Source organism: Danio aesculapii, chromosome 7 (assembly GCF_903798145.1).
Source record: "Danio aesculapii chromosome 7, fDanAes4.1, whole genome shotgun sequence".
Classification (NCBI taxonomy): Eukaryota; Metazoa; Chordata; class Actinopteri; order Cypriniformes; family Danionidae; genus Danio; species Danio aesculapii.
In genome coordinates this window covers 33,040,671-33,066,884 of record NC_079441.1, presented here as the reverse complement: position 1 = coordinate 33,066,884, position 26,214 = coordinate 33,040,671, and the positions used below count along the sequence as shown (strand labels likewise).

Here is a 26,214-nt window from a genome sequence, read left to right as displayed (position 1 = left end):
TGAAAATACCACTTCAAGCTCAAACTAAGGGCAGTATCTATAATGAGAACTGTTACGTTATAGTTTCAATAATAATCATTCTAGTAAGAATGGGGAAGTCAGAAGAGGAACAATATAATAACTTTCAAAATAGTTATTTCCCAGCTGATGAATAATTCAAACAGTGATGGCCAATCAGAAACCATCCAAGATTATTGGCCATTGTTGGGGATTGCTATGGCTGTGACCATGGACTTATGCACTTTGTTTAATGGACTACATTACTTTGTGGAAGCATAGTTTATTTTTGAGCCATGCCTACGTACACTCTAACTTACTGTTTTAATCAACAAACCTACCTATTTGGCAGTCTGAAGCTTATGACCTTATGTCATTATGACGAAAATTACGAATGGAAACGACTCACACAGCATTGAAAGTTTACAGTGTGTTTGTATGCTATTAGTGACTTTGCAGTAAGCGTGGCTTTAAAGGCCTTTTCTGACTCAGTCATCATGTTCTCTCAGTACTGCATTGACCTTGGCTTTACCCACGTTTGTAGCCTTTTTAGCATGCACGACTCAACCTTGTAATGACAAAACACTCCATGCGTCATACTGTTCTTAACTTGGCTGCTCTGCGTGAGAATAACCATATGCCAGAGCCAGACCAGTGGCCTGATGAACAAACCAGCGATCAGTTTGCTCTTTCGGTTAGCAGTCAAACCACTAAACCAGCTTGGTTTGATCTTTGTCCCCCTGTAAATGAAAAACAAGACCTCTAAAAACCAGAAAACATGGCAGGATGTCAGGTTTTTTATATAAACCGATACATCTATTCAGCAAACATTCATAAAATTAATCAAAAGTGAAAAAGAATCCTAAAATAAAAATGGTTTCCACAATAATATTAAGGCACAATTTAACACCCGTATATTAAAAAAAGAAAATGCTTTTGTAATTATTACTTCAGTGGTTTTTAATCAAATAATTGCACCAGTGTTTTAATAAATAATTTGTCAAGTATATACAGCTGTATATTTTTCAATATATAAGTCTTTCTGGCTGGAGAGTCAGTATTAATTAGCATTCATCTGCCTAAGCAGGCACGTTTTAATATGCGACAGTTGCACTATCCAGCGGCACCACCGATTAATAAAGATATCTCTGTGGTTTTGACATTGCAAATCGACAGTAGAGAGAAACGAAGAAAGGCAGGTAGAGTGCGAGAAGGAAACATGGTAAGAGCTGGAGGGAGTGTGTGGAGCTGGTGGAGACAGGCTGGATGACAGATTGAGGCCACTGACTGTTCTCAGAGAGCAGCTGTGAGAAGTGGGAGTTCTCAGATCAACCAATTATGACTTACTGCAGTACCTCTACTAGGCCCACACAACCATAGTCTGGCCTGTCTGGAGCTTTTAGAAGAAGACACTGGCAGATATAGGCTTAAATGATTGACCTTAAATGCCTTGATTTAAAATTAATCCATTATTTTAAGCAAAAAGAGGTAACATTTTACGATATGAAACTTGTAATGTTGGTTGTATTTACTAACATGAACAAACGATGAACAGTACATTTATTAAAGTATTTATTCATGTTTTTATTTTAAGTATTTAGTCATATTTGTAAATTTATTAGCTAACATGTGTGTACTGTATTGTAGTGTCATCTAATTGCTGGTTTCCTACACCGTATTCAAGTTTGAAGGTTCAATCTTATTTTAGTTTTTGACTAAAATCTAAAATTTAGACTTAATTTAGATTCAATTTAATTTAGAGTTATCTATGTTGCCTCTTTGGCTATTGGTGGGAGAAATTTAAAGTCTATGGTAATATCAAAAGTACTGATTTAACAATCTCTAAGGTATGTTTGCAGAAAAAAGAAACCTTTAAAAAATCTTGGAAGTACAATAGACTTCACTATGTGATGAAGCCTGTTATAATATCTTGTTTTTGTTTTGTGTATTTGATACATGTTAAGAATTACTCGTAAATATAGCCCAAAGTCTGTCAAACAAAGTATTCCCAGCACCACCAGCAGCCTTATTTATAGCATTAACATTACAGTAACATTGTGCTGTCCAGTTTTGGTGAATCCATGTGCACTACACCTTCAGTTATGTGTCATTTGCTGACCGAGTTGGCTGACCGCTGTGGTCTTCTGCTGCTAATGACAGTCCACTTCGCTTGTGTGGTTATTTCAGTGCCTGCCTCTTTCTCTCAAACTCAACCTGTGTGACCAACATCCTCTGGCCACTTTCTGCCATCTTCACCCAGAAAAATAATGTGCCATGTTCATTTTGTTGTGATTCTAGTTGTTCTTGAAATCATTCACCTAAATAAAATATTAAAACTTTTCTCTTTGATAATGGCTTAAATCAATGTAAAAAAAAAATATTAATTGGCAAAAAAATGATCATTTATTATTATAAATATAAAACAAAACAGATATTGCTACTGTAATATTTTTATTGTTAATTACACTGTAAAAATACAATAATTCTATTTTTAAATGGCAATATTTAGCATCACATAAATATCTATCTTCATTCTTAAACTTGCAGCTCATATATTTATGTAATTAAAGCTCAGCCTTTTTAATTTTTCTGATCTCATTAAGACATATTGCAATTTTGGTTTCATGTTGATTAATCGTGTAGCCGTATTCTTTTATCTTATTGTTTGGTTTGCACAGTTTAATATTAAAATCTGCATAATTATGCGTTGATTTGTGATGTGTTGCAGTGGCCTATTTGCATTATTAAGGAAAATATATGGTGAAGCGAACAGAGAACAGACCACTGTGTGCATGTTTTAGTGTAGTCCAGCACTTGTAGAGTTTTCGTCTGGTCACTCTGCTACCATCATTTTACTTAAAGTGATTAGTAGTTTAATCCTGCACAGTAGATGCCAGCTGCCACTGTTTTTTGTGCTAATTCTGCCTCCAGACATCAGAACAGAGGACTGAATTAAGACAATACAATTTACTGTACAATAGGGCTGCACAATATATCGTTTCAGCATGTGATCATTCACAATAGTCACATCGCGAGTATACACAATGTTGAGTCTGGATTATAGTTTATCGTTTCACAAGTGTTTTTTGAGATCTGTGACTGTGTGAGGGTTTTTAAAACTTTCAGGCATAAAAAAAGTACAGTTTGTAACTTCATTCATTTTATTGAACTGTTTATAAAACGAAGACTATGCAGTAATATTTGACATATGATTACTCAATTACTGTATACCTGAATACATTTCGACACTTTGGAAAACAAAATCCTGTTTATTTAATTAGCATATTTTCTTTATTGAATTTATGCGTGTAGATTGTTTATTATAATTTATGCGCTCCCCTACAAAACCTTCCCAATCAATCTAAAATGCTAGATTATTTACAAACATTTATTCAACTCATCTAGTGATATTATATACATGTAATATCGCAATATATATTGCAGAATAAAAGAATATTGAAATGTGTAATTTTTCCAATATCATGCAGCCCTACTGGACAGTGTGAAAACCCATTAATGAACCATTGATTAGTGTCAAGATTCCAAAAAATAAAAACAGAAATGTGCATCAACATGAATAAAGATAGACAAAAGTGCTAAAGATTTTTTGATAGTTATTTACGATTGTTGTTTTGATTTCTGAGCCCTGATTTCTAGACCACATACTGGACAGGTTAAAAAACAATTGAAGAACAATTCATTTCTTTTTAAAAAGAAGTATGAAGTATGCTTCAACGTGAACGTTAACAATCACGGAAAAGTGTTTGTTACAGGGTTCCCATGGGTGCTTGAAATCCTTGAAAAGTTGTCAATCTGGAGGAAAAAAAATTCAAGGCCCTGGAAAATCATTGAAAACTAACATGCATTAATACAGGTCCTTGGAGTTTAAAAAAAAAAAAAAGATTTCCTATTATTCCCTCCTGTTTGCTTATTTGTTTTTTCACCAGCACTTCTTGTTTTATGCATACTAGTTTGCATGATTCACGTTAGCTATTTGTGTTTCATGAATGATAAGTTACTTTTTGTTGTATGCTACCATGACATCCACACACACACACACACACACACACACACACACACACACACACACACACACACACACACACACACACATACACAAAATAATTAAGATGCTAGCTCAACATTTTACAGACAACACTAAAAGGTAAGGCCCAGTGCTTAATTTTTAAATGAATAATTCCTGGAACAAAACTAGGAAATAAAAGTTACCGTGACTGACGTCCACCAAACAATTTCAGTTTTCCCGGAACATGACATTATTAAATGGTGATAGCGCAAAAAAGAGCATTACATTTCTAAACGGTCTTTTAATATTTTGTGCCATATAATGTTTTAGGTCAGACATGGATAATAAAATCTTGTAGCTACAAACATAAAAAACGTATGAACAATCTTTATTCAGTTCATTTCAATATAATGTGCCAAGTGAGTCCTGTTATCCTGATCCAATCAAGCAGTTTCGTCTTCTCGAGATCTCTTTTGATCAGGCTCATCAGATTTACTCGTAGTTTTAAAAATGAAAATATGCATGCCTTTTTTTCTTTGAAATTTTGAAAATACAAATATTGTTTAGGTTGGCCACTATTTATTTTCGCTGCTCACTGCGCGCGAAACAATGATCACCAACCAATGAGAGTAGTTGTAAACCTAAGAAAGCCGATTGGCTGAAAATATTGTTGAGGGCACAAACCGCACAGACTTTGCTTGCTCTCATTCTCTCTTTCTCACAGCCACACACACGCATGCACAAATGTGTCCCCACATGAATTTGAAGGTATTAGACCTGGAAGAGTCCTTAAAAGATTCTTGAATTTGAAGTCAACCAAAGTGTGAGAACCCTGTTGTCATACTTACTGTACACTTGTTGTCCTTTTGAATCTGAACCCTTATGCTAATGGTAAACTTTACACATGTACTGTAAGCATGAATTTCTCTCCCTCAGGGACACGATGTGGCGTGTGTTCACGGGAGCTCTTTCTGTAGAGGAAAAGGAGAAGGGCAGTCAGGTGCTCCAGGACCTGAGGGAGATCGAGTCATGGGTTTATCGGCTGCTGCGCTCACCGGTGCCTGTTGCAGGTCAGCGACGTGTGGATGTGGAGGTGCTGCCCCATGAGCTGCAGCCTGCTCTGACATTTGCCCTTCCAGACCCGTCCCGCTTCAGCATCGTAGACTTCCCGCTCCACCTGCCACTGGAGCTGCTGGGAGTCGATGCCTGTCTGCAGGTCCTGGCCTGCATTCTGCTGGAGCACAAGGTACAGATGGCCTGAGGAATACAAACATGACTTTACAGATGGGTTCGATCAATAGATTGAACTGTTTTCATTAGAGCTGTGAAATCTGATCTTTTTTTAGGATGCATTACAATACTGATGTGAACAATTCTGTTTTTTCTAAATTTTTCTAAATATCTGCATTCATGTAAATAATGTTCATTAAGTTTTAAGTAAACATAAGCCGTTAGTTTGTAAATTTTCTCTATTATTTCTAATTTTAATATATTTTTTAAATGTAATTTTTGTATATTTTACTATATTTGTTCTAATGTTATTTGCATCTGTGTACTCTACAAAGATATAGAATCTCAAGCCACTAAATGTTTGTTATAAATATATAAATTATTATTAATGATAAAGGAACTTGTACGTCCAGAAAAAATGGTAAAAAAGTCATGGTACAGGCAGTGAGCTATGGTTAGATGTTTCTAACTGTATACAGTTATTGCCTCATATTAGATATTTGATATTAAATAGTGCACATTAATTTCCTGTGTTTTACGTTTAGATTACATTTGCCATCAACTAATGCTCATTTAGAGATTATCTTTAAAAGCATTTTTAAATCTAAGCTTTTGCAGATCTCCAAATGAATATCCATGTTTTGTATTGTGCAGGATTATGTTGTGAAATTATCTAATTTAAATCAGATATATTGATCATTTATCATTAAAATAATTACCAGCCAGATATTTAATAGTGGGATATAGAGTAAATTCGATATAAATTCATTTGTAGCATATAAAAACATCTTCTTAAGTCTTTTACTTCAATATTTTTTATTGAGGAAACAGAGCTAGCCTTTAAAAAATACACCACTGCTGTGTCATAGATTAGTTTAATGGTCGTCTGTAGGTCTGTTGTTTCAAGCAGAGCTATTCTTCATTGCTTTGCCTATGTGGGTCACACTGACAGTAACGACATCCTCTCACCCTCTTCTGTGTGCAGGTGGTACTGCAGTCTCGAGATTATAACGCTCTCTCAATGAGCGTCATGGCGTTTGTTTCGATGATTTACCCTCTTGAATACATGTTTCCTGTCATTCCGCTGTTGCCAACCTGCATGGCCTCCGCAGAACAGGTAAGCGACTCATCATCTCTTTTCAGTCATTTAGTCATGTCAGTATATACAGTATACAGTATGTATAAAAAGCTCTTCTTATTTTCGTCTAACCCATCTTTCTTCTTTCTAGCTCCTATTAGCACCCACCCCATACGTCATTGGTGTGCCAGCCAGTTTCTTCCTGTACAAGTGTGATTTCAAGATGCCTGATGATGTTTGGTTAGTGGATCTGGACTGCAACAAGGTAATATCATCCATCTGAACTTATGAGGCTTATGACGGTATCAAATTGGGTTGTTTCGATTAGTTGCTGACGTTTTTATACAGCATTATACAGTACTATTATGGTATTAGTCTAAGCTGCAAATACTTGGTGTATTGCTTTATTATGTTTACATGTGTAAAGTAAACGAATGTCTCAACCAAATTAAATTGCAGAAGAATTGTGAAGTAAAATAGGTAATACTTTACAATAAAATCTCTTTAGCATATGTTAGTTGATGTATTTATCAATTTAATCAATCAGTAATGAGATGAAAAGCCAGAATTATTGCAGTTGCTATGTTAATATTAGTAAAAAAATTAATATTAAAACTAATTTCACTAGTTATTAACTTTAAATAAAAAAAGATTATGACTTGTAATCTAATTATGACAACAAATTTAAAGTATTAATATGCATCAGCCCAGAAATTAACCTCACCTAAGATCAAAAGATTTTGTAGTTTTCATTGTGAGTTTAGTAAATTAAGTCATGTTAACTATTGGTGCCTTATTGCACAGTGTTATTGTACAGTAGTCTTATAAATAGTCTGATACATTTTAATCAGTATTTCAGCATGTAAAAGGCCAGAGTAACATGTGAAAATGCTCATTTTTTAACTATTAAAATTACCAAATAAATCTTCTAGCATTTGGCGCTGTTCTGGACACCACTGCAAATAAATTCAGAATATTCTTATATTAAAGATGATAAATATCACAATATTTTGAAGTGCCCAACATTGTGCATGTTCATTATTTGCTCTTCGGTGTTTTGACTTTCATCAGTGAAATTTAAACCACTTTGAACAAGTGATGCAACGGTTCTCGGTACAAAAATGTATTGACCCGTTGTCCTCCCACGGTTCGGTGCGTCCTGTGATCCGCGGTTCAAAATATGAGCAATTCCAAGCACTCCCGCTATTCACTCTGTTTACCCGTTGTCTGCTAAGAACAGTTTTCTTCTCGACTGACTGTTCCCGCTGAATTAAGAGAGAAGTGCCGAATGCTCTTTCTTTGCTTAAGTTTCGTTCACTACGATGGTGCTGATAAGTGTAACAGACCTTTCTGGAGTCATAATAAAATCATAAAGAAATGATAAGTAAAAATGTGTTGTTGCCTTGGTAATGCAAGCATAATGTAAACAGAAGTAATCAATAATTTAAAAGTGCTCAATTATAAAAACAATAGTTTTTTTAAGCATTTTATTTGAACATACAATCTTTAAAATGAAAATGGCGCAGTAGGTAGTGCTGTCATCTTACTGCAAAAAGGTCGCTGGTTGGAGCCTCGGCTGGGTCAGTTGGCGTTTCTGTGAGGAGTTTGCATGTTCTCCTCGTGTTCGCGTGGGTTTCCTCCAGGTTCTCGGGTTTCCCCCACAGTCCAAAAATATGCGGTACAGGTGAATTGGGTAGGCTAAATTGTCCGCAGTGTATGAGTGTGAATGAGTGTGTATGGATGCTTCCCAGAGATGGGTTGCTGCTGGAAGGACAGCCGCTGTGTAAAACATGTGCTGGATAAGTTGGCGGTTCATTCCGCTGTGGCGACCCCCTCATAATAAAGGAACTAAGCCGAAAAGAAAATGAATGAATTTTCAAAATGGCCTACTTTTATTTAATTAATGCGAGAACATGCAAATCTACAGTCATATGTGTGAAGCTGTTGCATTGTCAGGTTTGTTACCCAATAAATGTTTATTGTTCTTTGAATTGTTCTGTAGGCAGTTTTTTTCAAAGCATAGCACAAACTGTACCATACCAAAACCTTAACCCTAAAACCATGATACACACTGAACCGTGAGTAGATTGAACCGTTGCACCCCTACGCTGAATTTAACTAAACTGAACTTCAACTCCGAAAACTAGACTGACACAGTTTCAATTTACTAGAACTTCTGTGTTAAGCTGCTTTGACACAATCTTTTTTTATTGTAAAAGCGCTATAGAAATAAAGATGAACTTAATTGAATTGAAAATATTATTGAATATTGGCATATCTGAACTATCTGTAAGAACCCAGCTAGGAATTTGTGTATTCCATTCCATCATGTTGTAAAGTTGTGGTCTTTATCATTATCCCTGTAGGTTATTGTTCCAAGCAACGCAGAACTGCTCCCTCCCTTACCTGAACCTGAGGCCTCTGAGCTGAAGAAACACTTGAAGCAGGTAAATGCAGCAGATGTTCTCATCTCTCCAAGGAGCCCTACCATTAACTGTGCAAGTGAAGCAATCGCTAACTGGATTCCAGAAGCAATGCATAGTAATTATACTGTCGTCTTAACAGATGCTGTAAACATTGCTAATTATAATAGTGCAGTTGAACCAAAGAGAAGGCTGACGATGCAAAGATATTTTAAGGCCTATCGTTTGAAGTCAAATGCAGACAGAACATGAAAAGTTTAATTCTTGTTTTAGATGATCACTTATGTATTGTAATGACTATATATTCTCCCCCTTTTTTTGTTCCAGCTCTTGGAGGTAATAAGTTTTGAGTTTCCCCATCTATAGTCTCAATAATGGTTCTAGTTCTCTCGCTTAACCCTTTACAATCCCACATAGAGCCTTATTTAGAGCTTCTGATTCTGAGCACCTCTGAGCTTAATCAAACCCCCTTAACATCAACTGTTGGAACATTTCACTGTGTTGCCATCAATCACTGTCATATACTGACCTTCCTCATGTCTTTTTAATGGAGACACATTTGATAGCAATCTGTTGTTTTTGCTAGTCTGCTGCAGAATTTCTCAGCCAAATCGATTTAACGTTTTTCATCTTTCATCAAACATAATTATCATGCTGTCATTGTAATAACTCAAGCCAAAATAGTCAATGCACTGAATCATCAGTTGTGTCTCACAGACTGTGAGTCATCACTCTTCGTTCGCCATGATGAATCACTGTGAATCAGGTCCTCATCTTCAGATCATGATTGTTTTAAAAACCTGATTTAAATTGAAGGTCATCGTTTTCAATTGTGTACACGTGTATGGTGTTGCCCTATCATTCAGACACACATTGGATCAAGAACATCATGAGCCAATATGGAAATTGATGCTTTTCTGAGTGCCATTCAGTGTTATTGCCCACTTAGTTGAGCATTACATTTTAAAGAATATTTTGTTTATATGTGAATATTTTTAACGTCAGTGTGAAATTAAAATTAGCTTGCAGCAACAAAAATCAGTCCAAGGCACTCGAAAAATGTGGAAAATTTCAAAAGCCTTTATTCACATGGCTAATGTTAAAAAAAAAAAACTATGCATTTTGGCAAGGAACTGCCTTCATCAGGGTAACAGTGATCAAGTGCGTCTTTCTTTTGAGTACTATGGTCACATGACTCATATAAATATCTCAACAACACTCAAATAATATAACAAAAAAGGTCAACTATCATCATCAATTCAGCATTGATAGAGGGGGACATATATACGCATATATACATACACAGACATACACATGCATATATAAAAAAATATATAGAACAAATAAGCAAATATGTACAGATAAATACGCTTAAACATGGCATGTACATACATATATACACCCTTACGAACACACATATATACATGTGCACATACTTATAAATACACATATACATGCACACATAAGAATGCATATACAAACACATACATATTCAACGATATATAATGATAATCTGTAAAATATCTATAGAAAAACTGTTTTACAGAAAAGAAGAAAAATCGAATTCACAATTTAAACCTGGAAATCTAGTTGCTTTTAATGTATAGATCCAAAAAGTCTCTCTCTGTTTTAAACGTTTATCCTGTCTCCTCCTATTATCCTCCTATTTTTAAAGAACTGGGATTGCCATGACCTTGATAATTATGAAAATTCATAATTTTCATGGTCTTAATCTACTTCATCATTATTAAGTAAAGAAATCTTCATAATATGTTCCCCAAATCTCTGCCTCCACTTCTTGAAAACTTTTCTTTTTGGGTGAAATGCCCAAAAGTAATATCTCGTTTCACTTTCAGTTTCAGATTCTATTTAATATTAATTAAGAATACATTAAATAGGCTGAAAATGGAATTCTGACTAACACCTTCCAAATAATGTTTAGATATGAGTTTTGTGCAAATTCATCAATGGCAACTTTGTATGAGATCTGCTTCTTTGTCTACATTCACAACCCACTTGTATCTTAAAGGTGCAGAATGTAGGATAAACACCTAGGGGTTGAACTAAGTATTGCATTACACATTTAAAATACTGGATTTTTTTTTCATCCGGCCAGATTGATGACTCTATCAGAATTGAGCCAAAAGCTAAATTAAATTCACCTTCGTAGATTACAAGTCTTTGCAAATACGGAAACATGAGCCAATTTCCTCCATTGAAATTGAAGTAAAATGTGAAGTAAAATGTTCAATGCATTATTTCACAATCTCAAATCATTTAACTCGAGTGGAAAATTTGTTTGAGATGAAAAACATCCCCTGAGTAAACTACGTGATATCCGCGGGGTGTTAAAAAATCTTAAAAATCTGAGATTAAAATCTCAAAAGCTAGATTTTAGGCCTTAAAAAGTCTCAAATCTACTGAAATATTGTGTTGTAGGTCTTAAATCTTTTTATAACAGGTCTTAATTTCCTTTGTTCATGTATAGCTACCCAATCTGGCCATTAACACCCATACAATCACCAACAATCCCAATCTCAATTAAACTTTTTAGGTTTTTTTTAATTAGCATTTAATTACTTTCCTTGCAGTAACATTTACTTGAAAGTTCTCCATTTAATTACTGCTGAGGATACTGACCTGACCTATATTTTTATTATTAAATTATTATTATTGTAGACCGAAGTAATTGACAGCTAAGTTTTGATATATTTTTGGTAAGGATTAAAGGATTTGTGAAAGAATATTTTTGAAAAGTATCCAACTGGGATATTATTAAAAAATAATGCATTTAGTCCTGTATACGTCTAAAATTTAATTCATACTGGTCTTAAAAAATTCTTAAAATGTCTTAAATTTAACTTTGTGAAACCTGCAGAAACCCTGAAACTAGATCAAGTGATGCAGTGGTGTCATGTTTGGTCCCTGCATTACATTGTAAGCTGCTCTAATAATGTTTACTCCTTTCTTCTCTATGTCTTTTTTTGGAGGCTGTTGCTGTCTTGCATTGAGGCAGTCTTCATGACTAATGAAATGTGCTGTGTTTTCCACCAAGGAAACCTAGCGTGCTGAAATATAATTGGGTAAACTGGAAGAAAGTGGAAGATTTCAAAATGGAACGCACGTTATCAAAGGAGAAAAACTATCATTGTTTTTCAGATAAACAAATATGTTTGCTTAGCATGTTCTTGAATATCTGCAAACCTATTATGGTACTTTTATGCATGATAAGAGTCAAAATCCTACATACAGCATCTTTAAGATTGTTTTCTTTTTATTCCCTGCACTCATATTGTCCACTTCATGATGTATCGTGTTCTCTGTGTCTTTGTATTTGTCTTTCTGTGGTTTCTCTCCTTCCTTGAATTGTCTCTGCTCACTTTTAGTCACATGATCTCCTAATCTTTCTCAGTGACAGGCAGTCATGTGACATTTCCTCCATGTTCTCTTGTGTCCTTCAGTGTCTGGTAAGGTTGACTCTGATCACCCAAAAGCAGATCTTCGCCTCCGATTCCAAGGTTCACAAATCTTTGCATTTTGAATGTGCACGGAAAAATAACCCCATTCCCCTGCAGCCCTACTCAGACACTTTCTGTAACCAAAACGTACAGATACTTCTTTATTCTACACCCTTTGAATAAACACACTCTGTTTGCCTCCATAGCCTCTAACTCTCTACTCTCTTTCTGCCCTTATATCTGTCTAATGAAGGTTTGACAGAAGCCCCATGTTTCTCATAAAACTATGTTTGGCTTGAGCATGTTCCAATGCAACTTCTCATTTACATTTATGTTAATTAATACATTAAAGCAAAAAATGACTGTAAGCCGCAGGAGCCGATGATACGATTGGTTTGGTATCGTGCTGGCCAAATGGCGTGGCGAGCGCAGGGACTGATGGAATGCCAGCTAAAAGGCATTGAGTGAGCAATGGCAAAATTCCCAGAGTGCTTTGCTAATGGCTCTGTGTGATGACCACACCCTTCCCTCTAACATTTTAACTATTAAATCTTTAATGTAGCACTGTCGCTTCAGGCAATAGGTTTATTTCTGTACGCTATATAACATTTTAGTGTACGTTTACCCAAAAATGAATATTCTGTCATCAGTTATTTACCCTCATGTTATTCAAAACCCATATTCCATCTTTTAAATACAAATGAATATGATATCTGAAAAGCACAAGACGTTTCAGTCCTCCATTTAAAGGCCCATTCCAGCAAAATGCTTCATAAAGTTCATAATTACATTGTAAAAGCAATCAATGTGATTCTTGTGAGTCTGAGGAGACATGCTTGCTTGTATTATGAACCGATTAAATGTGCTCGCATGTAAATATTGATTAATTTTTGTGTGCCATATTTGATGTGCTCTATTATTGTGCATTAATCTGTGTTTATAATGCGAATAAAACCCTAAATTAAATCTCAAATTAAAAGATAATGGTTTTGGAATTACATACGGATGAGTAAACGAATTTTCAATTTTGGGAAAATATCCCTATTATTTAACTATGCAACCGCAATTAAATTAAAACCATGACTTTGCATTCACCTTTGCCATTTGGTCGATTTCCAGACAGAAGCTTATGAAGCTAGACATCATTGCCTGAGGCGACAGTGCTCTTATTTCAGTCTTCCCTGCCGAGATTCACAGATAAAATGATCTCTCCTGTATCCATCTTCCTCCTCCACCTCTCTGTTGTCATCTACTTGTCTATGCAGGCTCTGGCTAGCATGAGTCTAAACACGCAGCCTATTCTGAACTTGGAGAAGTTTCAGGATGGACAGGAGTTGTCTTTGTTGCCCCCTGGTCGTGACAAAGCCTCCCCTTCCTCCACCGAATTCAACCCACTCATCTACGGCAATGATGTGGACTCAGTTGATGTTGCCACAAGGTATGAAGTATTGGATGTCCAGCCTGACTGGCCAGTAGAGCTGCTGTGTTTAATAATGTTTAATAATGTGTAGAGTGTATCAAACAAAAAAAAAAGTATGATTATTTTCTAGATAATGGAAGAACAGAAGTCATAACATTATTTAAAGCCTTTCATATTTGTATTTTTGAACAATCAGTAAATCTGATTCACTAGCTGTGCATACACACAAATCTGCTACTGTGAATTAGGCAGAAATTTTCTATGAGAAATCATCCCTTCGTACTGTATAAACATGAATAATCCACTGATTATCCGTCAATGGGACCCATTGTGTTCGCTAGTGGTGCAGAAAGAACAAAATGTAAACCATTAAAAAAATGTTTGTTCCGCTCTTTAAGAACAAAATGTTTTATTATTTTGATCTCTTAGGGTGGCAATGGTGAGGTTCTTCAACTCTCCGAACGTCCTGCAAGGGTTCCAGATGCACACACGCACTCTCCGTCTCTTCCCTCGTCCTGTGGTGGCATTTCAGTCCACATCTTTCCTGGCTTCTAGGCCACGACGAAATGGATTCACAGAAAAGCTCTCCCACACTCAGGCGGTGGAGTACTATGGAGAATGGGCTCTCAACCCCACCAACCTGGCTTTCCAAAGGATTCATAACAGTGAGATATATTAGATATATTTCCTTCCATCTTTAAAACCGCTTTTCTTTGACCACCAACTTTGACTGTCACAGTTCTCCCCCTAGTGGAAGTTTCAATGATTTTTCATGTTTTCTTTGTTAATAAACTAACATTATGAGCATGTTTTTCTTTATTTATTGAGGAGTAAATGAATAATAGCTTTCCATGTGAGGAATTTAGAAGGACGTATTATATAAAAAAACAAATATAAAGAATTATTTTTTTTTTTATCATTTTTATCTTCATTTTTGACTTTTTTGTCTTCAAGTAATATTTATTTATGGAAATGTTAATAGGTTTGATTAAGAAATAGTACATTTTTTATTATTCTCATCTTGTGCAAATAACCTGGACTAAATCATGTCTCTTCTGATTGTCAAACCTCTTGTTTGTTGACGCTGTGTGTGGAGGTTTATGTAGTACACTTATGTATACAAAATAACCCTTCTGAATCTGAACAGAAGATCTGCACCCAGCCCCTTCTTTAGTTTGACCATTGTAAAGGCAGATTTGCACTTGTCTGGATATACAGTTTCACTCTATGGACTGTCCATTATGTGCTTCCCATTTTGTGTGTAGCCAGTAATGACAGTGTGTGTGTTTTTCAGATGTGTATGACCCCTCTCTAATAGGCGATAAGCCTAAGTGGTATGCCCACCAGTTACAGCCAGTATTCTACCGCGTGTATGATGGAAACTCTCATTTAGCGGAGGCGTTGAGTGGACCCCTGCAGGATGAGACCAATGATTCAGACCCAACAGACGACAGGTTGAAAACACCACTTGCAGTGCTCACTAACATGCATAGGCATTCACAGAAACTCATGCAAATGCTAAAGATTATTTTCTTTACCTGACAAATCAGACTGTCAGAAGGTTATAGACAGTTTTGAATAATTGATTTTACTTTTACTCAACATAAATGAATTTAAACTGATCAAAAATGACAGTTAAGACTTTACAGTGCTACAGATATTTAGATATAGTGTTACAGATATATTCAAATAAATTCTTTCTGTAAGTGGAATGAATTACATTTTGAAGTATATGGACAATTAAAAACACTTTTAATCAAATAAATCAGCTTTAAAAGAATAAGAGACTTCTTTTACAAACTGACAAACAAACTTCTGTTTAATCCCATTTAATTTGATTTATTGTTTTACATTTTTATTTCAGTGGCAGCGACAGTGAAGCATATGATGACTCCAGCTCTTCCTACTCGTCTCTTGGAGACTTTGTGAATGAGATGATCAAAGGGGACATACAGGGAGACACACCAAGTTAGCATCTCCATTTTTAATCGCGTACTACAGTGGCCGAGAGAGCTTAACGTGCTGCAGTTTAAGAAAGCACAAGCAATTACAAAAACACCAGCAAATAAAGAAACGATCTTCGTCAATTTGACAGCACACGTGTTGCAAATTCTCACAACACAAACATTTGCAACACGTGTGCTGTCAAATTAATGAAGATCGTTTCTTTATTTGTTGGTGTTTTTGTAATTGCATGTGCTTTCTGAAACTGCAGCATGTTAAGCTCTCTCGACCACCATATCTTTCCTAACTAATGACATTTATTTATGACTGTACAGAAATGAATCTAGTTTAAACTTAGAAGATTTGAAAGTTTAAGCTTAGTAATATTTATCATGTTTGTTTCCTTTCTTTAGATGTTGACCCCCTGACCCATGCTGCACTGGGTGATGCAGATGAGGTTGAGATCCATGACTTCCATGAGTATAAGGGGGACAGCGGTGAACCAGAGCCAGAAGGCCCCACAGAGGCAGCGGACAGTCAGCCCCTGCGGTCCAGCTCCAGCACCACAGCCAGTTCCAGCCCCAGTACAGTCATACAGGGGGTCAACCATGTCAGTGCTAAAACTACATGTGTTGTCTGAATCTAGTGCAAGGCCAATGCATTGTGTTACCTGAAGTGTGCTGTTGCTTATTTTCATACAGGAACAGAAGGAACCAGTTGAGGTGGAGCCCACAGCAAATGTGACCTTCCCAAGCTCTGCCCCAGTATTGGGTCCTCCGCCTTTTACAAGACCTGCTCCTGATCCAGCCTCCCTTGTTGACCCTGCCAATAAGAAGCGAGAATATGACAACCCCTATTTTGAGCCCCAGTATGGTTTCCCTACAGAGGAAGATGCTGAGACGGATGAGCAGGAGGAGAGTTACACACCACGATTCAACCAGAATCTCAATGGCAATAAGTATGTACTCAGTCATTAACTGGAGGTGGTTTAACATATATCTCAGCTGCACAGACCAGCACTGAACGTCCTCTCCAAAATTGTGTATGTGTTTGATTAGGCCGTCTCGTCCACTGAGACCCAGCAGCCTGAAGCTTCCGGGTGAATCTGACGGAGAGGGAGACTCCAGAAATAGCTCTCCCAACTCAACCATCTCCAACAATAGCAGTGATGGCTTTGGGGGACTCATGTCCTTTGCCAGTGAGTGGCCAGTTTAACATAACCTCTATTTATTCTTTAGGAGCTTATGCTCACATTGCAAAATTGGATGTGAAAATACTAAAAACAGCATAAATAATTTTTTAAGGGGATAAAATAAAAACTGAAAATGGCGTCACTGTTAATTTGTTTTATACCAATTTTAATTTCTTTCCTCTTGAACACAAAGAAGATATTTTGAATAATGTTGCGTAACTGGCAGCCATTGGCCTCCAAAGTTTTTTCCTACTATAGACGTCAGTGGTTTATAGTTACCAATATATTCCAGAATAGCTTCTCTTGAGATCAAAAGTAAAAAAGAGATTCAGTTTCAGATTTGCAGTCACTTTACACTATAAAAATTCTATAATCATTAAGGTATGACCACATATGTTTTTATAACATATTAAACTGTTTTAGTTATATGTGCTGTTTAATATACGAGTCAGGTTTTTTTTAACACTCAAACAAGTCGATTTAATGCAATTTAAAGAGCCCATATTATGGCTTTTTGAAAATGCCCTTCCATGTAGTGTGTCACACAGCTCTAAGTGAAGTGAAATATCCAGCTAAGGCTTAAATCTGTAAGTTTACAGTGTTTAAAACTATTGATTCATCTATAAAAGAGTCGACTCATAGTGCTTCAAACGAGTCGTCTTGATAACGAGTTATTAGGTGTTTCGCGATGACGCAGCTACGAAACACAAGTAGTTGCACGTGCAAGCCCGGGAGATTTGAAACCTGCGGCCCCGCCCACTAACAGAAAAAAGTCACACACACACACACACACACACACACACACACACACACACACACACACACACAGAGAGACACACACAGACACCGGTAGAATGAAGTCACGCTGTGCAGATGGAGATTATTGACAGTTCACCCAAAGATGAAACCTTAGCATATAGCCTAGCCTTGAGCAGATCGAGAGCCTCTGGAAACTACCTGCTTACAAAGAAGACTTCATCCGTTTGTTAAAGGAAGGATCGGTAAAGACTGTCAGAACAAGGATCAGTGGATCATGAATCAGTTTCTTCCCCCATTTCACCAGTGTAAGTACGTGCGATTAAAATTGTTGCCTCGTTTACTCTAGCTTGCAAATTATGCATTTAGTTGTGTTTTGTTACTTGTAACCGCGTGTGCTGTATCAGGTTAACTCTTTATATTCTCATATCGCGTGTAAAGCTACGTTGAAAACGCGACGCGTGCCGCTTTGTTTATGGATAGTCAGCTATGTGTGTGTGTGTAATGTGTGTGTGTGTGTGTGTGGCTCCTCTGAGGACGGTCGTTTGTGTGAGTGTCTCCTCTTAGGAGGTTGATGTGTGTGTGTGTGTGTCTCTGAATAGGGTAAAGCTCTAGGCAAAGGGTGATCAAAGGGACCCGTTTGTAAAATGAGGACCGGGGGGGGGGGTGTCGCGGTTGAAATCTTAGGGTTGTAATCGCGGATGTAACTGAGGACGCGAAGGGGGAGGGAGGTGTCGCCGCCGCGCCGTCTCTATTCTGGACGCGCCGGCCCTGTGTGTGCGTGTGTGTAAAAAGAGCAAGTAGACTGCTAGGACATATCCTCGCCAGTTCTTGGACTTTTTGCTTGATAAAATAGTTAGTCGTCAGTATTTTCTAGTCCATCGTCTGTATTTACATTCACCCACTGGCAGCCAAAATCCACTATGAAGCGTGTATGCACTGACTACTTTTATATTGTTGATAATCTGCTGGGCATTTCACTCTGTCTCGCCCTGAAGCCTGTCAGTGTCGTCGACCAATCGCAGCAGCCTGTCATTGGTCCAATCAGCGCAGATTAGCTTCGCGCTGTGGACGGGTTTGGGTACAAATGAATCGCTGAACGATTCATATGGGAGTCGCTGGGATAACTAGGTAAAAATAAATGCATATTATAAGACCATCAAAGTGTTGTTTGACCTTGCATGCATATTAGACTGTTGTTGGAGACCCTTACAACCTAAATATGACCCTATTTCATCTATAATATGGGCTCTTTAAGATCAAATGACTCAAAAGTTTAATTTAATTCAACTGTAAACAATTACTGGTTGCCTTAAATTTTAAAGTGTAGGATGAGTAAATGGTGAGTAAATTTTTATTTTTCTGTGAACGAACACCGTAATGATGGTTATACATTTTTAATTAGATTCGAAAGAAAAGTTTGAGGTAACATTAACATTATTAAGAAATACTTGAATGTTTTCAAAAGTGACACAGATATGTTACAAAGATTTATTCTGCATTTTGTAAATGTTGTTCTTTTGTACACTTTATTCATTAAACATTTTACAAAAAGTAAATAAATTTAGGCCACGCCCACACCAGGGATGGAAAACTATTCAATCCTCTCCAAAATTTTGTTGTTGTGTTTTTTTGCTGTGCAACATGTCACATGGCAGTTTTTAGACACTGTTCTTTTTTGTATTTGTCATATCAATGACAAGGAGGTAACTTCTCCAGTACTAAATCAATGGAAAGTGTCTATATTCATCATAAAAGTTTATAAATATATATTTCCAGCGTATGTTTTAGGCAACGTTTATGCCCATCCAGCCGAAAACATCCATACACACTCATTCACACACATACACTATGGAAAATTTTGCTTACCTAATTCACCTATACCGCATGTTTTTTTGACTTGTGGGGGAAACCCAAGCGAACACGGGAAGAACATGCAAACTCCACACAGAAATGCCTACTGACCCAGCCAGGGTTTGAACCAGCGACCTTCTTGCTGTGAGGCGATTGTGCTATCCACTGTGCCACCGTGCTGCCATATATATATATTTAACTATGTATATTTAACTGTTTTTATATTAGTTTATATTCATATTTACTTTATAATATTGAAATGTTTGGTAAGACTTTTTGTTTTACAATCCAGTTTCGTTGTCCATTTCTAATGTTAGTACAATGTAAGTACACTAATATACTGTAAAATAAAGTGTGACCAAATGTTTTCAGTTGTGCATTATCAACTTCTGAAGGTTTGAATATAAAACCTCACTAGCATTAAGACTGAAATGTTTGGTGTTTTGTGTACCTGTTCTTGTGTTTACAGGTAACTTGTATAAAAACCACGGTACCAGTTTCAGTCTGTCCAGCCTGGCTCTGCCTAATAAAGCGCGAGAGAAGAACACGCCGTTCCCCAGCCTTAAAGGTACACACATTCCCTTGGATCTCATCCCATGTGACCTCCTGCTCATCCACTCATTTGACCGCCCTGTCTCATTCCTCCAGTCTAGTCCAGTTATCTTCTCTTATTCTTCTCCTTGTTCTCTCCAAACCGCTTCATCTTTCCTTTCCCTATATATACTAAGGCATTGTAGCTAATGCTTAAAATGGTCCTGTTAGACTCTATTTGTAATAAGGTAATTTAAGGCACTGATTAGCAGATGCCAAAATAAAAGTAGACCAGAATTAATTGATATCAATAGCTTTTCTTTAAGAAAGAAGTTTAAAAAATAGAAACCATTAGGTTTAGGAAGACATTTTTACTTTAGTTGACTGTTTATCTTTTTCTTTTTTCACTTTTTGTCCTCTTTTTCTATTATAATTTGTGTTATGTATTTTGTTTGAAGAATATTTTAATTTTGATTTAGCAGAGGACACAGATCAAGGTTTGTGGGAATGTTGCCTGAATTTCTTTGCCCCAACCCACATGTCTTATCCAGTGTTGCTACCCTGAAAGTGACAAGTGTCGTGCCTCTCTTTTCCACTATGAAGATGCTGATTTAGTGGAAAACGGTTTGCATTGACAAACATATTTTCTAAAATATAGTTTTTTTTGTAGATTTTTTTTTTATCATCTGAGACTTGCTGCAACTTGTATTCTAAAGCAATACGCTTAACATAAAGCAAATAAAATGTCTCGATTGTAAGATCTATGTCAGTATTTAAACTAAACAAATTTCTTTTGACTTGATTTTTATAATAAATGCAGTTTAAAGTGAATCCTACTATAATTTCTGTTAGTTTTATAATTACATTTTTCATTGAGTGACAGGAACTCATAGTTGTTTATAATGCTGGTAAACATTATTTTTTAAGGCTTCAAGTAACCTATTTTGTATTAAAACTGAATGATATTGAGACCTATCTGAACTATCTGCATTTTTTTCTCACTCAACAATGCAGTTTTAATACAGCGTGATTTATAACTCTCTCTGACTTATTTTCCATAACAAAACAGAAGTCACTTTCTGAGCTAGCAACCCATGGTTCTTATTAGTGCCGTTGTTGTCATTGTTGACCTTATTTTCTGTTTGTTTATGATTTTGGATGATGTTTGTATTGCTCAGACGATGCTGATGACAGTCCTGAAAGTCCTGGTATGTCTTTCATCTGTAGCCTGCCCTAATGATGAAACAGATTGCTGTTTATAGAAATGTAGACCCTTTGAGAGAATGAGAAACTCCTCTGCCCTCTTTTCTTACTCTAAACCTGACTGACAGACTTGCTCTGGTTCCCAACTCTGTCCTGGACGCTTGTTTTTTAAACCCCTGAATCTGAACTGATAACGTGTGCTGTTTCAGGGTTGGAAAATAACAACTTGTGCGGGACAGCGGTTTGGAAACTCTACGATAGAGGATATATCTGTGCTCACATATATCCGCTATGCCTTTCCTTATCCCACTTCCTATTCTGTGATTGTTAGTAATGGACAAAGCAATAATAAAATAATAATAATTTAAGATTGTAATGATTGCATTCTGATGCTGATGATACACAGGGCCACTGTTTGGGTAATGTTGCAGGGCAATTTAGCAGAGCGATGTTGCTTAGCTTTGTTTCTATTAAGAATGGGCAACAGAATTGTAGTTGTAACACATTGCCCTGATTAGATTCCCTGTGTCTCACCTGGTTGCCCATTTATGGCATCATTTCCCAGCAAGATTGCTCAAAAAGTTGCCCTGTGTGTCAACAGCATAAATCATTCTATACAGAAAGGACATTTCTGTAGGCATGAAATGATCTAATATTTGACTGCTCTTTGTGTCGTGTGCGGCGTGTTTTTGAAGTGATCTTTTCTTCATTTGTGTGTCATCTCAACCGGAGACAGAATTGAGGTCTGTTCCGTTTCAATTTCACCTGAACTCCCCGGGTGAATTGAAGATAACAAAAGCAGACTGCAAAAAAGGATTCGCACAGAACATTTCAAGCTCTGATCAGCTTCAGAACTGAAATGTAGTTTCCTGTAAACATGGGCCTGTCTCAGTAATGGAGACTTTGAAGTCTGTGGTGATTGTGATGTAGGTGTTTTAAAATAAATCGATGAAATGTCAAGGATTGTAGTGTAGCTCGGGCAGACGAATATCATGCAGGTTTAAGCAGAGCAGGAGCAGTGGTGCTTTTTTAGAGCTGGGAACAGGAGAAAACCAATACAGCACTGCAGGAGACAAAAGCACTCTGCATTCCTGCTAACATGTTGACTGTTGTATTGATTTTTGTTTCTTTAAATGTTTAGCGAGCACACGCTTTTCAGCGTCAAAACAGAGAAACAATACGTGACCATCTCAAGTGTCTATTCAGTAGACAATCCCTCTAGCACTTTTATCCTATCAGATTCATCAGGGTGCTGTTGGTTTTAATGAAATATATATTCGATGTAATGCTTTTAAAAATGTGCCCTCTTTCATCCTTTTTTGTGCTATATTGTTGTCAAAAAAAGAAGAAGAAAAGAGTGTCAAAATACACTGGAAATGTTAACATAATTGATACTTTTAGTCACGAGTGACCTGTGTTGGAGACCTGAGGGGTAAAACAATAGGTTGTAATTTCAGCTTTTACTGCGATCGTAGAAATGCAGCACACACCAGTCAGATTTTCTTCTGATTTCAGCTTTGGATATTTGGATCATGTCACCTATACAGCACCCCATCGTATTTCAGTAATTAAAAACCGTCTCTAGCGCCAGAGCTCCTGTTCGGAGATGTTTACATCAGTCTTGTGGAGAAATTAACTTTAACTGCACTTAATTGCGAATTAGAATAGAAAAGTTAAACGCGTATAAATGTAGACTGTAGTTATTTTAGCTCAGGATGGGTCAATAATGCTGCCGTTTGGCACAAATACAGAAGTTCAGTCTTTTTTAGTTTTCTTTCTTTGAAGTAATTCTGTAGATTAGGGCTGTGCGATTTGGGGAAAATATCTAATTGATCTCTTTTTTATATATATATATATATATATATATATATATATTGCGATTTCAATGTGATTTGGAATTTAGTTTTGTAGTCAAGCTTCTGCTCAATAATCTGTATTGTCGCTTCTTACTGCTAAACTGCAGTGAGTGTTCGTTAAAAAAGGAACTGAAAAGATCTAAACCTACTTAAACATTTATTCAAATTTGTTTTTAGAAATGAAATGCTCAATTTAATCTAGAGCAAACAGTAAATACAAATAAAATGACCCTACCTTTCTATAAACTAGTTGAACTTAAATTAGGGAGATAGTGTAGCTTTTTATCAAAACAAAAAAATTATAATGATAAAAATACAGAACACTCGGCAAACTAACATGGCTGAAACAACTAACATGGCTGAAATTGTACTTTACTGTTGCTTGCTATACTAGATTGAGTGTTACTGGCAGTGCTTGTAGTTAACTTTTTAGCAAGGCACTCCTTATATGGTTGTTGTATTTCCTCGTGCTGTGGCAAAAATTGTACGGCAGGTCTTAAAATTTACAGGTTTTTGTTTAGTGTCTGTGACTTTGAAACCAAAATTTTCCCATATTACTGATGTCCTGTTTTTCTTTGATATTAATTAGTCTATTAATGCTTCTGAAGTGGCAGACGCCATCATCCCACTCGTCCGCACTATCCTGTTTGTTTGTTTGTTTGTTTTATTGTGGGCGTTTCGCATAGTTCACTTGCGCAATTCTGATTGGGCAGAACAAAAGTGTGCTCACTCAATTGGCTAGTAAGACTTTCACACACATACGGCAGTCACGCATTTCCTCAGGGTGGGGGAAATGATACAATACATACTGTATAGATGTCATATAGCGGCCTCTTGCGATTAGCTAATTGCAACGTTTCAAATCACGATTGTGATTCGATTTTAATTAATCGCACAGCCCTACTGTAGATGCTTGTATCCTGGTTGGTTTCTATATCTTATTGCACAACAACTCTCCAGTATTTTGCCAAAAATAAAAAATCAAAAAAATCACCATTAGTCCCCCTAATGGCATGACGTCACGAAAGTCATCAATAATGTATGACAATTTTTGACAATGTTTCTATGATATTCATTCATTTTCTTTTCTGCCCTTTATTAATCTGGGCTCGCCACAGCGGAATGAACCGCCAACTTATCCAGCATATGTTTTACGCAGCAGATGCCCTTCCAGCTGCAACCCATCTCTGGGAAGCATCTATACACATTTATTCTCACTCATACACTACGGACAATTTAGCCTACCCAATTCACCTGTACCACATGTCTTTGGACTGTGGGGGAACCCGGAGCACCCGGAGGAAGCCCACGCGAACGCGGGGAGAATATGCAAACTCCACAGGAAAGCCAACTGACCCAGCCGAGGCTTGAAGCAGCAACCTTTTTGCTGTGAGGCAACAGCACTACCTATTGCGTCGCCGTTTCTATGATATTTTCAATTCAATTCACCTTTATTTGTATAGCACTTTTACAATGTAGATTGTGTCTAAGCAGCTTCACATGAAAGATCATAGTAAACTGAAACAGTGTCAGTTCACAAATTAAATATTTGTTATTTAATTTTTTTTAAACACACCTCCGAAAAGTAAATAAATTGCTACATTGAATGTAATTTAATGTTAAGTCCTGATCAAACAAAATGAGCAATGGCATATCTTTGCAATAAAACATAAATCTGAATGGGAAGGTTAATCAGAAAATAAGCAGTTAGGTGATTGTGTCCATCGTTTGATTGGAATTTAAAATGTGACCATAGTATTTAATGGCGAAACAATCTTTTATAATATTACTGTTCCCTGTTTGACCTTTTTTATGAATAGAGTTTTGTAGAACTGCTTCATTCTTTAATCATTAACACATAATCACTCTTAATCAAGACTTCCCAGACTATTCTGTCCAGATTAGTGGTCTGGAATACTCAACAAAACAAAAATCCCTTCTATATTCTTGACTTTCTCTTTCTCCCTCTCTTTCTCTCTGTCATATCCCATGCTCTCTGCTGGTTTTTCTCTGTTGTATATGTACATGTGTCCGGTGCTTGTGGTTGTGGGTTGATGTTTGGACTGGTTCTGTCTGGGCCGGTGTTGTTCTCTGTCCCCTCTTTGACCCCCTGCACTAATTCTGGCTTCTGTGTCCAGTATTTGGGCTAAATTCTCTAATGGAGATTGTAACAGAGATCGGCCCGGGGAGCGGAGAAGGTGGGTTCAGCCCTTTGCTGCGTGAGCTGCATGCTTCTCCAAAGCCAGTCAGCTACATCTCCCAGCATCCCGATCCATTGTTGCTTCCTCATTCTTTACTGTGTCTAATGTCACTCACTGTCATCATAACGGTTTCACTCTTTTGTTCACATACGTCATGTCTTCTGTTGGTGGGCTGGGCCTGTAATGTAAGGAATAGGGCTTCTGGTATGTTGTATTTGGAGGTTTTGCTGCGTGGAGAGAGATTAATAATGTTTGTCAGACTTGTAGGATGTGTAAATGCATTGTTTATGAGACCAGAGAGAGAAGGAAAAGACATAAATTATTCAGAATTCCTACTAATATTATTTACAGTATGATTCATCTCATGAAGTCGGTTGACAGAATGTCTCAAATATACTGATCTGTAATATAGACAAAAATGATTACTTTGAGTCTTTATGAAATAATTGAAATTGAATGTGCTGATTTTAACAAAAACAAAAGTGAATCAACTGGTTGATATTGAAAAATAAATTATTTTATTTTTTTAGGACAATGACCAGCTGTACACTTAAGTATTGGGGTCAGTAAGATTTTGAAAAGCACTTTTTTTTGTACAGCATTTATGTAAAGTGTAATAATTTTGTAAAACATATTTCTTAATGTAATTTAACCCCGAGGAAAAAAGCTGAAATTTTTAGTCTTTAGTGTCATTCTAATGTGTTGAATTGGGGCTTTAGAAGCGTCTATTATTATATTCACACTGTAAAAAAAAAAAAAAAAAAAAAAAAAATATATATATATATATATATAAAAGATTTTCTGTAATATTTAGGGACATTTTCTTTAACTTCAATCACATCAGAAAGCATGTGATTTGAAGTTAAAGAATTTGGATCAAAATTTGGATACATGAGAATTCAAAATTTGGACTCAAAAATTGGATACATGTTGGTAAAACGTCATTATGGAAAATCATTTCATATTAACACAGCATAATTCTTGCCTTAGTTTTACAAATAATTTGTTTTAAAAATGTTTTGTTTTTGAAAGAAATCTTGTATG

At 36.4% G+C, this 26,214-nt stretch overlaps 1 protein-coding gene across 39 annotated transcripts in view; it reads left to right on the top strand.

Moving 5' to 3' along the window:
• madd (MAP-kinase activating death domain) overlaps positions 1-26,214 on the top strand; it is a 93,206-nt gene that overhangs the window by 36,363 nt on the left and 30,629 nt on the right. For 12 of the 39 annotated variants that reach the window (XM_056461704.1, XM_056461712.1, XM_056461705.1 and 9 more), the window contains exons 5-18: positions 4,961-5,270; positions 6,240-6,371; positions 6,484-6,597; positions 8,699-8,779; positions 12,217-12,273; positions 13,479-13,651; positions 14,063-14,298; positions 14,928-15,087; positions 15,498-15,601; positions 15,991-16,187; positions 16,279-16,535; positions 16,636-16,775; positions 19,849-19,947; positions 25,108-25,167. In XM_056461704.1, coding sequence (XP_056317679.1) covers positions 4,961-5,270; positions 6,240-6,371; positions 6,484-6,597; positions 8,699-8,779; positions 12,217-12,273; positions 13,479-13,651; positions 14,063-14,298; positions 14,928-15,087; positions 15,498-15,601; positions 15,991-16,187; positions 16,279-16,535; positions 16,636-16,775; positions 19,849-19,947; positions 25,108-25,167 — 2,120 coding nt within the window. Of the gene's footprint in view, positions 1-4,960; positions 5,271-6,239; positions 6,372-6,483; positions 6,598-8,698; positions 8,780-12,216; positions 12,274-13,478; positions 13,652-14,062; positions 14,299-14,927; positions 15,088-15,497; positions 15,602-15,990; positions 16,188-16,278; positions 16,536-16,635; positions 16,776-19,848; positions 19,948-21,088; positions 21,119-25,107; positions 25,168-26,214 lie in introns of all 39 variants that reach the window. The other 27 variants (XM_056461720.1, XM_056461719.1, XM_056461713.1 and 24 more) reach the window with 4 other exon arrangements.